The sequence below is a fragment of the Brassica napus genome, chromosome C8 (assembly GCF_020379485.1).
Source record: "Brassica napus cultivar Da-Ae chromosome C8, Da-Ae, whole genome shotgun sequence".
Taxonomy (NCBI): Eukaryota; Viridiplantae; Streptophyta; class Magnoliopsida; order Brassicales; family Brassicaceae; genus Brassica; species Brassica napus.
Genome location: NC_063451.1, coordinates 8,797,692 through 8,809,883, shown reverse-complemented (window position 1 = coordinate 8,809,883; position 12,192 = coordinate 8,797,692). Strand labels below are relative to the sequence as shown.

The window sequence follows — 12,192 nt, the reverse complement described above, 5'->3', positions numbered from 1 at the left end:
GTATGGAGTCTTGTTTTCCAAAGCCTTTGTAGCAATGCGGTTTAGGAGATACGTTGAATGATGTACTGCTTCTCCCCATAGCTGATTAGGTATCTTCATAGCTTTCATCAAACTTCTAGTCATCTCCATTAGTGTTCTATTTCTTCTCTCAACCACACCGTTTTGTTGCGGTGTATACGGTGCGGTGAGATGTCTAGTTACACCGTTTTCTTCACAAAAACGAATGAACTCAGAAGATGTGAACTCCCCTCCTCTATCTGTGCGAAAAGTCTTGAGTTGTAGCTTCGTTTGAATCTCCACATACTCCTTGAACTTTTTGAACCGATCGAATGCTTCACTCTTCTCTCTTAACAGCATCGTCCACATATATCTTGAGTAATCATCAATTAAGACAAATACATATCTATTGTTTGCTGGTGTTGATGGTGATATCGGACAGCACAAGTCACCATGTACCAACTCCAATGCGTGTGATGCTCGATACTTTGCTTTAGGCGGGAAAGACTTCCGAGTTTGCTTCCCAACTAAGCAGGCGCTGCACACATCTTTCTCGTGTATCACCTGAGGCATCCCTACTACCATCTCTTTGTCTACCATATTCTTCATGACTCCAAAGTTCACATATCCTAGCCGTGCATGCCACGTCCATGTAACATCAGTTTCTTGTATTTGAAGACACTTCGGATATTCAACCTCCATTGGCGTCTTGTACAATCGGTTTGGTTGCCTTGCGACTTGTACTAATAGCCTTCCACGGGGATCTTTCAGCATCAGTAAGTCTTCTTTCATATTAACCTCACAACCCATCTTGGTTGCTTGTCCAAGACTTATGATATTGTGTTTAAGACTTGGGATGTAGTAGATATCTTTGAGTGCTCTTCTCTCCCCTGTTTTTCCGATGAACGTGATCGAACCTTTCCCAACAATCTCGACGTTTGATCCATCACCGAATTTGACTTTTCCTTTGATGCTCTCATCTAGGTTTGAGAAGAACTCTCTCTTGCCTGTCATATGGTTACTTGCACCATTGTCAAGGTACCATATACTCGTATTTCCATCGCATTCATCAAACCTCTTAGGAAACACTCTCTCTTCGTTGAGGAACACTACTTCATGCATATATAATGCATCTGCTTCTTGTGTTTCCGTTAGGTTAGCTTCTTCTTTTGGTCGTGTAGGACAATGTGACACGAAGTGCCCCATCTTGTCGCATCGCCAACATCTAACCTTAGAGTAGTCCTTCTTGGTCTTGTCTGAAGCTTCTCCTCCTTTGTTATGACCATCAGAAACATTAGACCTTCCTTGTCCTCTTCCTCTTCCACCATAACCTCTACCTATGCCTCTTCCTCGCGAGTTGTTATGGCTTCCACTACCTTGCATATCATTCTTTCCAAACATGAGCTTCGATTGACCTTCATCTTGGGTTTCTTCTTTGATGTGTTCTTCGAAAGCCTTCAATCCCCCAACAATGTCTTCGAATCTCGTTGAATTTAGATCCAGCACTTGTTCTAACGAAGCTACGATGTGAATGAACTTCGTTCTTGGAAGTCCCTTCAGAAACTTCTTTACCAGCTTCGATGTTTCCATTATCTCTCCTAACGCGGCTGCTCTCGATGCTAAGCCTGAAAGTTTTTCTGCGTAGTCATCCACCGTGTCTGTGTCTGTCATCTTCAGTTTGTCGAACTCAAACATCAAAGTTTGTAACCTTGCTTCTCTCACGCGATCAGCACCTAGGTTACGGGATTTGATAGCTTCCCAAATCTTCTTCGATGTATCATGTTCTCCAATCTGAAGTATTAGCGCCTCCGGGACTGATTGAAAGATTAGAGCAATCGCCATATTGTTCTTCTTTGCATCGTTACTCCATGGATCAATCGTATCCCAAAGTTCGTATAAACGAAGCATCACTTTCATTCGCATCGACCATACGGTGTAGTTGGTCGATGTTAGCATCGGACATCGTATGTCCTTCTTCATCTCAAGACCTTTATCACGTGCTTGAGAATCGTCTCCCATGTTTTGATCGAAGTTACAACTCCTCTTGTAAACGACCTTCGAAACCTAGAGCTCTGATACCAATTGTTGGGATTTATTAAGCCCATGCCCAACTCTGTATTATCCGATTAGTACGATATTGTCCACTTTGGGCCTTAGAGGCTGGCCCTCATGGATTTATTTTTGGTTTCCTTCCCAAAAGACCTCTCAAAACTAAACCTTTCAATGGAGAAACCCAAGATACGAGTGAGTTTCAAGCTTTGGGAACAGTGAGTTTACTAAAGAAACAGAAAACAGTGAGTTTCAAGCTTTGGGAACTGTAAAGAAGACAAAGAAGATGATGCTCACCTAGTTGACTTAAGAGCCAAAGAAGTCCATGTAACTCCGGAAGAAGGAACAAGCTCATCTCCAATAGAGAGAAAGCCTTTGCCATTATGACTTAAGCAATGCACAATCACATTCTTGGTTACCCCCAACGAACTAAGCTGTGATGAGATGCTTGTTTTGCCTCTGCTGAGGCCAAGCATACCAGCTGTTGGAGGAGGAGGGTGTGGACCAGGGCTCTGCTGATCATACCCACATCTGAAAAGAGAAACTCCTCATTCAAACAAAGCAAGATCACCAACTTTTATGAATTCAAGTGGGTGAAAAAAAAAACTAAATCCAAAGGTCAAATGGGGATGCGTAGTGGATCCATTTTCAAGTCTCAGGGGGAATTCATCAGTAACGAGAGCACCAAGAGACGATCCATGATCTGAATATCCAATTTCATAGTCACACTGATCCTGAGGGTCAAGACAAGGTCTTCTCTGGGGAAGGTCTAGGCCAGAACACAACATGTGTGAACAAGGTAAAGTGTTGTGATTGGGCTTGTATTGACTATCACGAGGCTGCAAAGAAAGAGAGAGCATAGATTCAAGATATGATGTCATACAAACTAAAACAAGGAAAGTCAAAGTATAACCTTTGTGCAACCGTTGCAAGGGGCATCGCATTGGACCCAAGTGAGATCACTGCCAGTGCAATGTCCAAGTCAAAGACCTTAGGTGGGTTTTCTATGTTAAGCAACACATAATAGTACCTGAAAGAAAAACCATAGTTCGTAAGAAATTAACGTCAACAGAGTCAAGAATTCACATTACAAGTACTCTTGTCAAGCATTGAAACAGATTACAAGTGAAGAAGCAACAAAATTCTCTCCGAGAAGATCAAGCTATCAAATGGGGCACTAGCAAGTACCGATAAATCAAACGAGTGAATCAAACGAAAGAGATGAAATTTTAGCAGAGAGGTTTAAGTTACCCAAGAGGATAAACATTCCCGGAGACAGGAAAGACGAGTAGATGATTCTGTAGAAGAAGAAGAAGAATAAGAAGAAGATGAAGAAGAAGTAAACCCATGGAAACAGCTTTCTTGTCTCCTTTTGGAGATTCATCGTTTCTTGTTATCCAAGAAAGCAAAAACCAAAGCCCAAGAAAAGAAAGTTGGAATGGAGAAGTTGACACCAGCCAACAAAAAGAGGACGCTTCTTGAGAATTTGCTGATTCTTAATTTTATTATAGAGAGAGTGTATGTATGAGTGTATCCTGTAGCGGCCCTGACCGGAAGCTTTTTAAAGAAGAAAATTTGTGCTCTCTACCCACCAAATCTAAGAAAATTAACTCCATACCCTATTTCCCCCCCCCCCCCCCCCCCCCCCCCCCCCCCAATCATAAACATTTCCCTCCCTTCTAAAGGTATTCCACTTCTTTTAGGGTATTCACCTAATTTCTCCTTTAAAGAAATATTCCAGCCAATTATTTAAAAAAATTCTTAGCTAGTCTAGTTGCAAACATAGTTATTTTGAAACGCAAGGTGACGAGTTCGATTGACAGTAGTGTTATTTTCTTTATACATATACATTTTGATATATATATCATTTACAAACAACTTATGAATGGGCCTTATTTATTTACTTGCTTCCGGTCTATATATTTTCAAGGCCGGCACTGAGTGTATGTCTCACTCCGTCGCTTGCATGTGTTGCCTAAAAGGCTATAAAGTTCAATGCGCAACGTTCACTGAGGCGTGTTAGACACGCGGGAACTACGATTCATTAAAAGGCCGAGTGTTTGTACCCAATATGCTCGTTCTTTACTAGGCAATTTTATTTCTCTTTGGTCCTCTATATTTTGAATATAAATTAAAAATGTTACATGAATGAATTCAGATTAAAATACAAAATTAATAAAGGTAAAGGAATGGAAGCTCCCTGAAGGTTCATTAATAGTTTTCTAGATTCCAAATTTCAGAAAATTGATTTATTAACATTATACAGATCAATGGAAGAAAATTTATATGAAATATTCAAAACATATTTTGCAAAAAAAAAAAAAATATATTCAAAACATAAAATAGTTATGAGTTATTTTTCTTAAGCAGATCAATATGGAGCAAGTAAAAAATAAAAAGCTTTAGACATAAATTTTCATAAAATTTGTCGAATTGCATGATTGGTTATGTATAAATTAGTGTTTAAAATCTAATTGTTGTTTGAAAAATGAAGTTTCGGTCTTCAGTTATTTAAATAACAACAATTGTATTTGTTTGTAAATTTTCCAAATTTGAATTAAATACTTTATAATAGTTTTTCCTTTTTGTAACTCTTTGATTATCCCTTTCTTTTCAAAATTCGGTCATACTTAAAAGTTGTTAACATGATATATGCATGTATCAAAATCATTTATCGCATATACAACCATGATTCAAGATTTGCATTCATATTACTCATGTTGTTTGCTTCTCTTTCACTTTGTTGGATTGTCAATAAGAAAAGACTACTACAACTCTTAAGCTAATCAGGGAATTATAATTGACAATGACCTTGCACATGAATGACAATGACAGATCTCAAGTGGACAGAACTAACTATAATGGACAGGAAGTGGAACAAGAAGCAACGGAGAGTGCTTTACAGCACAATGCTTGTTAAGATGGAAAAGTCATCCACAATTGTTGAATTCCTGGATCCAGAAGATCACGTCCCAGCAACATATAGGGTTTATCACTTATCCAAGAGATTTTCTTACATATAGAGTATCTAGAGATTGGAATGTTGTTCCTTGCTCGACCTTGAGGATAAGGTTGAATTCAAAGGGGGAAGTAATGATAGGGATAAAAGAATAATTCACATCATCACCTATCTAGAAACATCTTCCATATGAAATGTTTTGCACATGAAAAGTTGGCACATGTAAGGTGTTGAATATAAATAGAAGAGTAAGGATTGCAGGAAAGGCTGAGTAGGATATCAAAAGGGAAAGTAATAAAGATAGGTGATGACTGTAGTTAGAAAGAAAGATGTGTAATTCTTGTCCCTTGTCAAACAGTCTTTCACTCAATAGGAACTCATTTTATCTTGCTTTATACAAAAACGTCCCAAAACGATGGAACTATAAAATGCCAAACATGAGAAAGATCCAAATGAACATTGGAAATGAGGGAGAGGACAATCTATTTTCGCCGCCTGATGTCTCTTTTCCTCCGCCTGCTTCCCTTTCCATCAATGCCAAAATATGTTAACATCATAACATGTCAAATGGTATTATACTATTAACCTGTACCTATACAGATAACGGAGATATAACATATATTGCATTAGTACCTCGATGTTGCAGGGGAAATGCAGAGAATTGGTTGACGAACAATATATATCTGATCACCATAGCTGTCATCTTTATAGACATCCTGATTCCTATGCCATGTCCACAAGGCATAAGTTGAATTCATGACCTGTATCAACACACTATAATCGCATCTTTCTCTCTTATAACAGCATCCATGTTTTGGATATATAAAGCTTATGAATGAATATACCTCTAGGATTCCATGGCCGAAGCTGCTCTCTCTGAAGGCACTCCAATCAGGTTGTCTGTCCCAGCAAAACTTGCCTTTGGCAGGGCCAGAAGTAAAGTTTAGAGGGCATGATCCTCCCATCTCTGGGACGTTGTCTCCAGGGGAAGGACACTTCCCAGGGTCATCTGCAAAGTCTACGTCAACTTTCTCTATGTTCCCACCATCTCCGATTGTTATGTAAACAGCCCCACATGGGTCTAACTTGTAGTTGTAAATTCGGTTCATCCTCTCGTATGCATGTACCTTCAGTAACAGCAAACGCCACTTTTAGTCAAAGCATTATCAAATCTATGTTTCGCCGAGAGAATTTTGGGAACTTAACATGTCCTGCAAAAATGATGTCGACACGGTGTTGGTAAAGAAGCTCTTCCATCTCCTGCCTCATGCATTCGAACTCCTGGTAGTGTGAGGAGTAGCTGTTGTACCAAGGTGGATGCATTGTTGCGACCAGCCAAGGTGTCACCGCGCGATTAACTTTAGACAAGTCTTCCTTTAGCCATGCATATTGTGCTCCTACACATAATCATTCACTGAAATGAGATTGATCGAAGTAGGGAATAAACCATACATGTGTTTTATGGATTTACCAGTCTGGTTGTAATCAACGTATGCACCCAACATAACAAAATGCACTCCTCCGGCATCAAAAGAATAGTAGAAGTTGCTGTTGGAGGCACTCTCAGTTGAAGGAACTGCAAACCTTTCAGAGTATGACTTAAAGGTGACCCCGGAAGCTTGAGGCTCAATCTCATGGTTGCCTTCAATGACCATCATTGGTACCTTGGAGATCAGTGGCTCCATGAACCTGCAGAGAGTTGTTTAGAGTCCAACTTGTTAACCTACGTATAGTAAGGTTTATTTTTACCTTCCCCAGGCATCCCAGCGAGGTTGATAGGTCTCCCTAATAGGTGCATCTGGAAAGGAACATGAGAAGCATGAAGCTCCTTTGCCGCCAGTTGTACGGTACTGGTTTGCATAGGTTAAGTCCCCAACAATAACAACCAGTGAAGGGTCGTTATCCATCAAATGGTCAATGGTGGTGGTTGTGTTGCTAGTAAGACCTAAATCCCCAACAAAGGCAATTCGGTGAGGATAAGAGTCTTTGCTTGGAAGTGGCAAAGTCTCAAAAGAAATCTCCTCACTCATTGCAGGAACAGAGCTGTCTCCGCACCTGTAATAGTACTTGGTTCCTGGCTCAAGGCCTACAAAAATACTATAAATCACTTCTCTCAACTCTTAAAAAGCAATGTATGGCCAAAGTTCTCTTTTCTCGTTATTACCATCGATGAGGACATGGTGTATGATGCCTGAAGTGTAGTTAAGGAGGCCATCAAAGGGATACAATTGGCTGTAAACTGTTGCATTTCCTTTCTTCTTTAGCGTATATTTGCCTTTCTCCTTCCCATACCAAACCTCGCTCGAAACCAATGTAGCATCAAGCGGTTTCACATTTTTTCCAACCACAGCATCACCTGAAGAAGAATCAGATAATAGTAGGAGACAAATTCAAAGCCTATATGTTTTAGAGACTCATGTGATTCCCAAAACAAAGTAACATTCAGCCAAAAGTATAGCAGTGTAGAGACAAAATCAAAAGCCTAGAGATAATGAACTGCTGAATAAAAGATATAACACTTGTATGATTCCCTGAACAAGTAATATCAGTAATTAATCAATTAAATCGAATTACGAGTGAATTGAATTTTAAAAAAGTCAGAAATTTACCAGTGACCCAAGAAACCCACATGGAGGAGGGAGTAGAAAGAGCTAGAGCAATCTGTTCTGGGAGATCGGAACTGACATTACTCTTCCTCAGCCTTGGATGATCGATGGGTAAGTCGTCACTGCCTCTGCGAAGAGACGGGTCGAATCGGCGAGTCGTTGGCTTGAACGGGCCGTCTAAAGTCGTCGGGATCGATTCGCCGCCGGCGAGCAGCAACGGCATCGTGGTCACAGCGATCAGCATTAGTAAAGGTATGGGGATGATGAATGATGTTGCCGGAGCCGGAGGCATGATTAGATAGATAGTCCCCAGGGGTTGTCTCTTTGGTTTCACTTCGGTCTACATGCGTGTAGAGAGTTTTCTGATGGCATCAGAGCATTGACGACGACTAAGGCGAAATTTTGACTTCTTTTAATTCTTTCTTTTCCTTTGCTTGACTACTGACTAAGAGAGAATATGCCATTGATTATGTTCCACGCTTTTAACTCGTACATGTCACCCACCATTAGACCATGATCATCCATAATGGGGCTCTTAATCATTGTTTTAGTAATAAATATGTGTTCAGAATTTTATCTAAGAGACCTCTAAATTTTTGTCTTCCAATGCAAATATTTTATTCAGGGGTTCTTAAAAAAAAAAAAAATTCAGTTTTGTATAGAGTCTTCAAGGAACTGTCAATATGTTACCATTTGGATCAGCCTCTATTGATCAATACAGCAGTAATCTATAATTTATATACTCTCTCACTCCTGTAACTGATATGTGACAATCCCTCTTTTGGACTGGCTTCTTGTCAGAAGTCCTGAGCAAAAAAATCTGAAATTTCGTGATTGGTGATGTCCATTCGCTTATCCTCTCACAAATACTGGTTGCTGAAAAGAAGCCAGATACAAGGACGAGCTCATTGTTAAAAACTCCATGTTAATGGTGTGATTGAATGCAGGTTTTGAGGATTACATAATGGTGCAGATGCAAGCATCTGAATCGCTTACTTCACTGTAAAGCATAAAATGGAGGCAAAAGTTAAATAAATTATTTCCAGTTCCCAAACAGAACAAACAACAATGCAAGAGAGTAAGTTCCTGAACAGAGATAACTACTCAACTGGACGTATAAACAGAGGAACTAACAATATGGACTATCAAAAAGAACTTATCTATCGAAACCATTACTAAAACAAAAAAGGCAACTTGTTAGAGGCGGTCTAAACAAACAAGTTCACAAGCTGAAGGAAACAAAACAATCAACAGAGACTTCTTGTGTTCCTTGTGATAATATCTTTACCTTGGTTCATAAACTAAAACCTCAGCAAGATTGTCTCCTTTGTTATCAGTCCACTGCACAGTCCTCTTAATCTTGTCAGTACTCCTCGACATCCCTCCTTTCCTAGGAGGAGGCAACAAACACTGTGACTCACTTTCTTCTTCCTCCTCACAGACTTGATCCTCCCGCTTGTTTCGTTGGTGCAGGCCTAACCGTTGAATTGTGGTAAGCACTATAGAAGCCATGGTGAACCTGAAACCCTTACTACATCTTCTCTTCTTCTCTGCACAACAAAAACCACCCAATTACACAAAACTGAACAGATTCTTACATTATAAAAAAGGAATCAACTTTGTGTAAACAAGTGACATGAATCACTAAAACCCATAGAAATCACAAAAGCAGGACTCCCACAACCATCATAAGTCTAAACTTAAAACACAAATTAAGGACTAGCTAATCCAAGTACTCATAAAACAAAAGGGATAGATATGTGACAATAAAACGCAGTGGAGAGAATGATTACTCGTTGGTGGTGGTGGTGGGATGAGGGGTAATGAGAACCTTTCATCTTGGCATCCACGCCGGTGATCTCGCAGCAGTCACATCTCAAACCGGACGGCGTCGACTGGAACTCCGGAAAAGTCGACGATTTGCTTCGTCGAGGATAGCCACCGAGGAAAGCCATCGACGATTTGCTTCGAGTGGAGCCATCGACGAAGCCGACGATTTTCTTCGTCGTGGAGGAAAGCAACAGATGGTTTTCTTCGTGACTTGAAACTGATTTTTTTTTCTCCATTCTCAACGCGACACGTGTTTCTAAGAAGCGTATCTTGTGCCCTACGTTGCTTAAGTTAATTGTTATTTTTCTTTTTTTTAATTCTTAAATCCCCTAACAACCCACCTAAGATCCCGGTGATAATCATGGACTTAGTATCTTTTTTAAACAATGAATCCATGGGGATCCGCGGATAATATTAAATATAATAAAATAATTATTTTTATTATATATTAATTATTTTTGATAAAAATAATATAAATTATAAATTTGTATTTAAAATTATATAATTTTAAAAAATATTTTGAGCTAATTTGGTAGAAAACAAAGGAAGAGTGTGAAATTAAGTATCTACCAAAAACATTAAAACATAAGGTTGGTGGATGGAGTTTAATGACGATAGTGTCCTTAGTGATTATTCAATCGATTTTTCTGTGGTAGGGTACATACAATAACTAACTGACAGACATGATTTCTTTAGATTTGCAAAAGATTTGGAAATAAATTAAAAGGATAATAAAAAGATTTGTAAAGATATGTGTTAAATTATATTTGGGGTTTCTCTCATTATTTTGTCGTCATCGAGTGATTTGGGGTTTCTTTTCTTTCTCTCAATTCTATGTATTTTTCATAAAGTGAAAGCATTGTTTTTTTCTTTTACTCTGATCTCCTATCAGTTTGTAAAATATATTTTGTTCTTCATCTGAATCATCTTGTTTCATATGGATAGTAAAATTTTCTTTGTTCGGAGTAGATCTCAGTTCATAGATTGTTGTGTATCTTTTTTTTCTACTCTTTTCTATCTATAGAACTAATTAAAGAAACTGGGGTTCTGAATTCTGTTCGGTTAATATGTCTCACCGGAAGCTCAACGCAACATGCATGGAGAAGGAAGATCTCCGCCGCTGCTACTCAGATTTGAGCGGGCTTCGTTGTTAAGTCATGGTGATGATTCTCTATGGATGATCGAGTTTAAATGAGGAAAAGCACTTATACCAATCACCAATAAATTCTCAAACAAAATGAAGCATTTTATCTCTTGAACTTCATTGTCTTTCATTTTTTTACATCCTGGAGATTCCTCGGGTTACTCAACGATCAAGACAACGCGTCTAGACAACACATCTCATTCCACCTGCAGAACCCAAGGGTTTCACTTAAAGTTAGAGATTAGGTCTCATAACCCTCACAAATAGAGATATGATAATATGATAATTAGCTAGCTAACAAATTTATTAATGGTTAAATAACAAACTATACAAGAAATTTTTAATTTAGCCGGGTAACTGGTTTTAGTAATCAGAAATGGTGAAAAGCTGTATTTTGATGTTTTCTAACACCTATGTGGGCACAAAATATGGCATTCTAAGTAAAAAAAAATAGTTTAGCCGACTAACAAATATGTGTTGCACATATATTAGACCTTTTAACCAGACACTACAAGAAAACATAATCTTAACGAGGACGGTTTTCCTCGCTAATTCGTCGTAAAAGAGGCTTTACGACGAATTAGCGAGGAAACGCGTTTGCTCGTTACACGTCTGTCGTAACACATATTTCCTCGCTAATTCGTCGTAACTTAGCGAGGAATATATTTCGTCGTAAAGACGAAGTAGGACGATTCGTCGTAAAGACCACGTCAATATTCCACGTAAGGACGTCGCTATAATACCTCGTAGATACCTCGAAAATAGTTCCTCGTAACCTACACGTAAATACCTTGAAAGAGTTTCCTCGCAAAATATACGTAACAACCACGAAATGATTTCCTCGTAAAATGGTCGTAAACTTTTCCTCGTAAATGATTCCTCGTAAAATACTCGTTAAATGTTTCTCGTCATTTCCTCGTAAGGTTTCCACGTAAAGAGGTAGTACATTGGCTACAAATTTACTTCGTTTTTATTATTTTACAGAATTTAAAAATATAATTAAAAAATAATTAAAATTATTTAATTTAATAATAAATTAAAATTCAAAATAAAAATAAATCAATATGAAAATATTTTATATATAAATAAGTTTTGAATTTATATAATAGAACAACCAAAAAAAAAAACTAAGGGTCGTTCATCGCCCGGTAGAATTCATCACTCCTCCTCGTAACATCCGCCTCGTTATGTACGTCGGATGACTCGCCTTGAATGGGATGTTGTTGTCGCATGTTCCTCAACATGGACTCCCATTCCGGATTTGTGGCCGCAATAACGTCCAAGAAGCCCTCGACTCCACCCATACGAGATTTTGTCGCGGTCAACTCGTTACGCAGCTGAGCGGACTCTCTACGCAGCTCCGTGACTTCATCATCCCGTCGCTGACCATAAGACGATGTCGCTCTCGGAACATCGTTGACGGAACCAATACCCAACGTCCGTCCCTTTTTTTTAGGGACAACCTTAAAAACAAAAAATAAATATTGTAAGTAAAAATTTAAAGTTAAATTAAATGAATAATAAAAAATTAATTTTTTTGAAAATTTACCTCCTCGTAAATCTTATCCACTTCAAGTGTGGATAAGGTGACGGGTAATCCGTCGGTA

At 38.7% G+C, this 12,192-nt stretch overlaps 2 protein-coding genes across 8 annotated transcripts; both read right to left on the bottom strand.

Annotated features, from left to right (window-relative positions):
- Positions 1-5,352: 5,352 nt before the first annotated feature.
- Positions 5,353-8,069, bottom strand: LOC106439156 (purple acid phosphatase 23). 4 transcript variants are annotated; one of them, XM_013880539.3, is made up of 9 exons: positions 7,615-8,069; positions 7,170-7,361; positions 7,032-7,091; positions 6,755-6,950; positions 6,477-6,694; positions 6,212-6,402; positions 5,851-6,132; positions 5,639-5,766; positions 5,353-5,529 (listed from the first exon to the last, which is right to left on the bottom strand). In XM_013880539.3, the coding sequence occupies exons 1-9, from the start codon at positions 7,901-7,903 to the stop codon at positions 5,427-5,429; spliced, it is 1,659 nt and encodes a 552-aa protein (XP_013735993.1). In that variant the 5' UTR covers positions 7,904-8,069; the 3' UTR covers positions 5,353-5,426. The 4 variants fall into 4 exon arrangements, with proteins under 4 accessions (XP_013735993.1, XP_013735990.1, XP_048622164.1 ...); XM_013880536.3 differs by having other exon boundaries at positions 6,755-7,091; positions 7,615-8,068; XM_048766207.1 differs by having other exon boundaries at positions 5,353-5,524; positions 6,755-7,091; positions 7,615-8,046.
- A 178-nt stretch (positions 8,070-8,247) lies between these two features.
- On the bottom strand, positions 8,248-10,809 carry LOC106443965. 4 transcript variants are annotated; one of them, XM_013885506.3, is made up of 4 exons: positions 9,405-10,809; positions 8,900-9,130; positions 8,573-8,611; positions 8,248-8,487 (listed from the first exon to the last, which is right to left on the bottom strand). In XM_013885506.3, the coding sequence occupies exons 2-4, from the start codon at positions 9,121-9,123 to the stop codon at positions 8,472-8,474; spliced, it is 279 nt and encodes a 92-aa protein (XP_013740960.1). In that variant the 5' UTR covers positions 9,124-9,130; positions 9,405-10,809; the 3' UTR covers positions 8,248-8,471. The 4 variants fall into 4 exon arrangements, with proteins under 4 accessions (XP_013740960.1, XP_013740959.1, XP_013740961.1 ...); XM_013885505.3 differs by having other exon boundaries at positions 8,900-9,161; positions 9,405-9,694; XM_013885507.3 differs by having other exon boundaries at positions 8,248-8,611; positions 8,900-9,161; positions 9,405-9,694.
- Between the last annotated feature and the right edge of the window lie 1,383 nt (positions 10,810-12,192).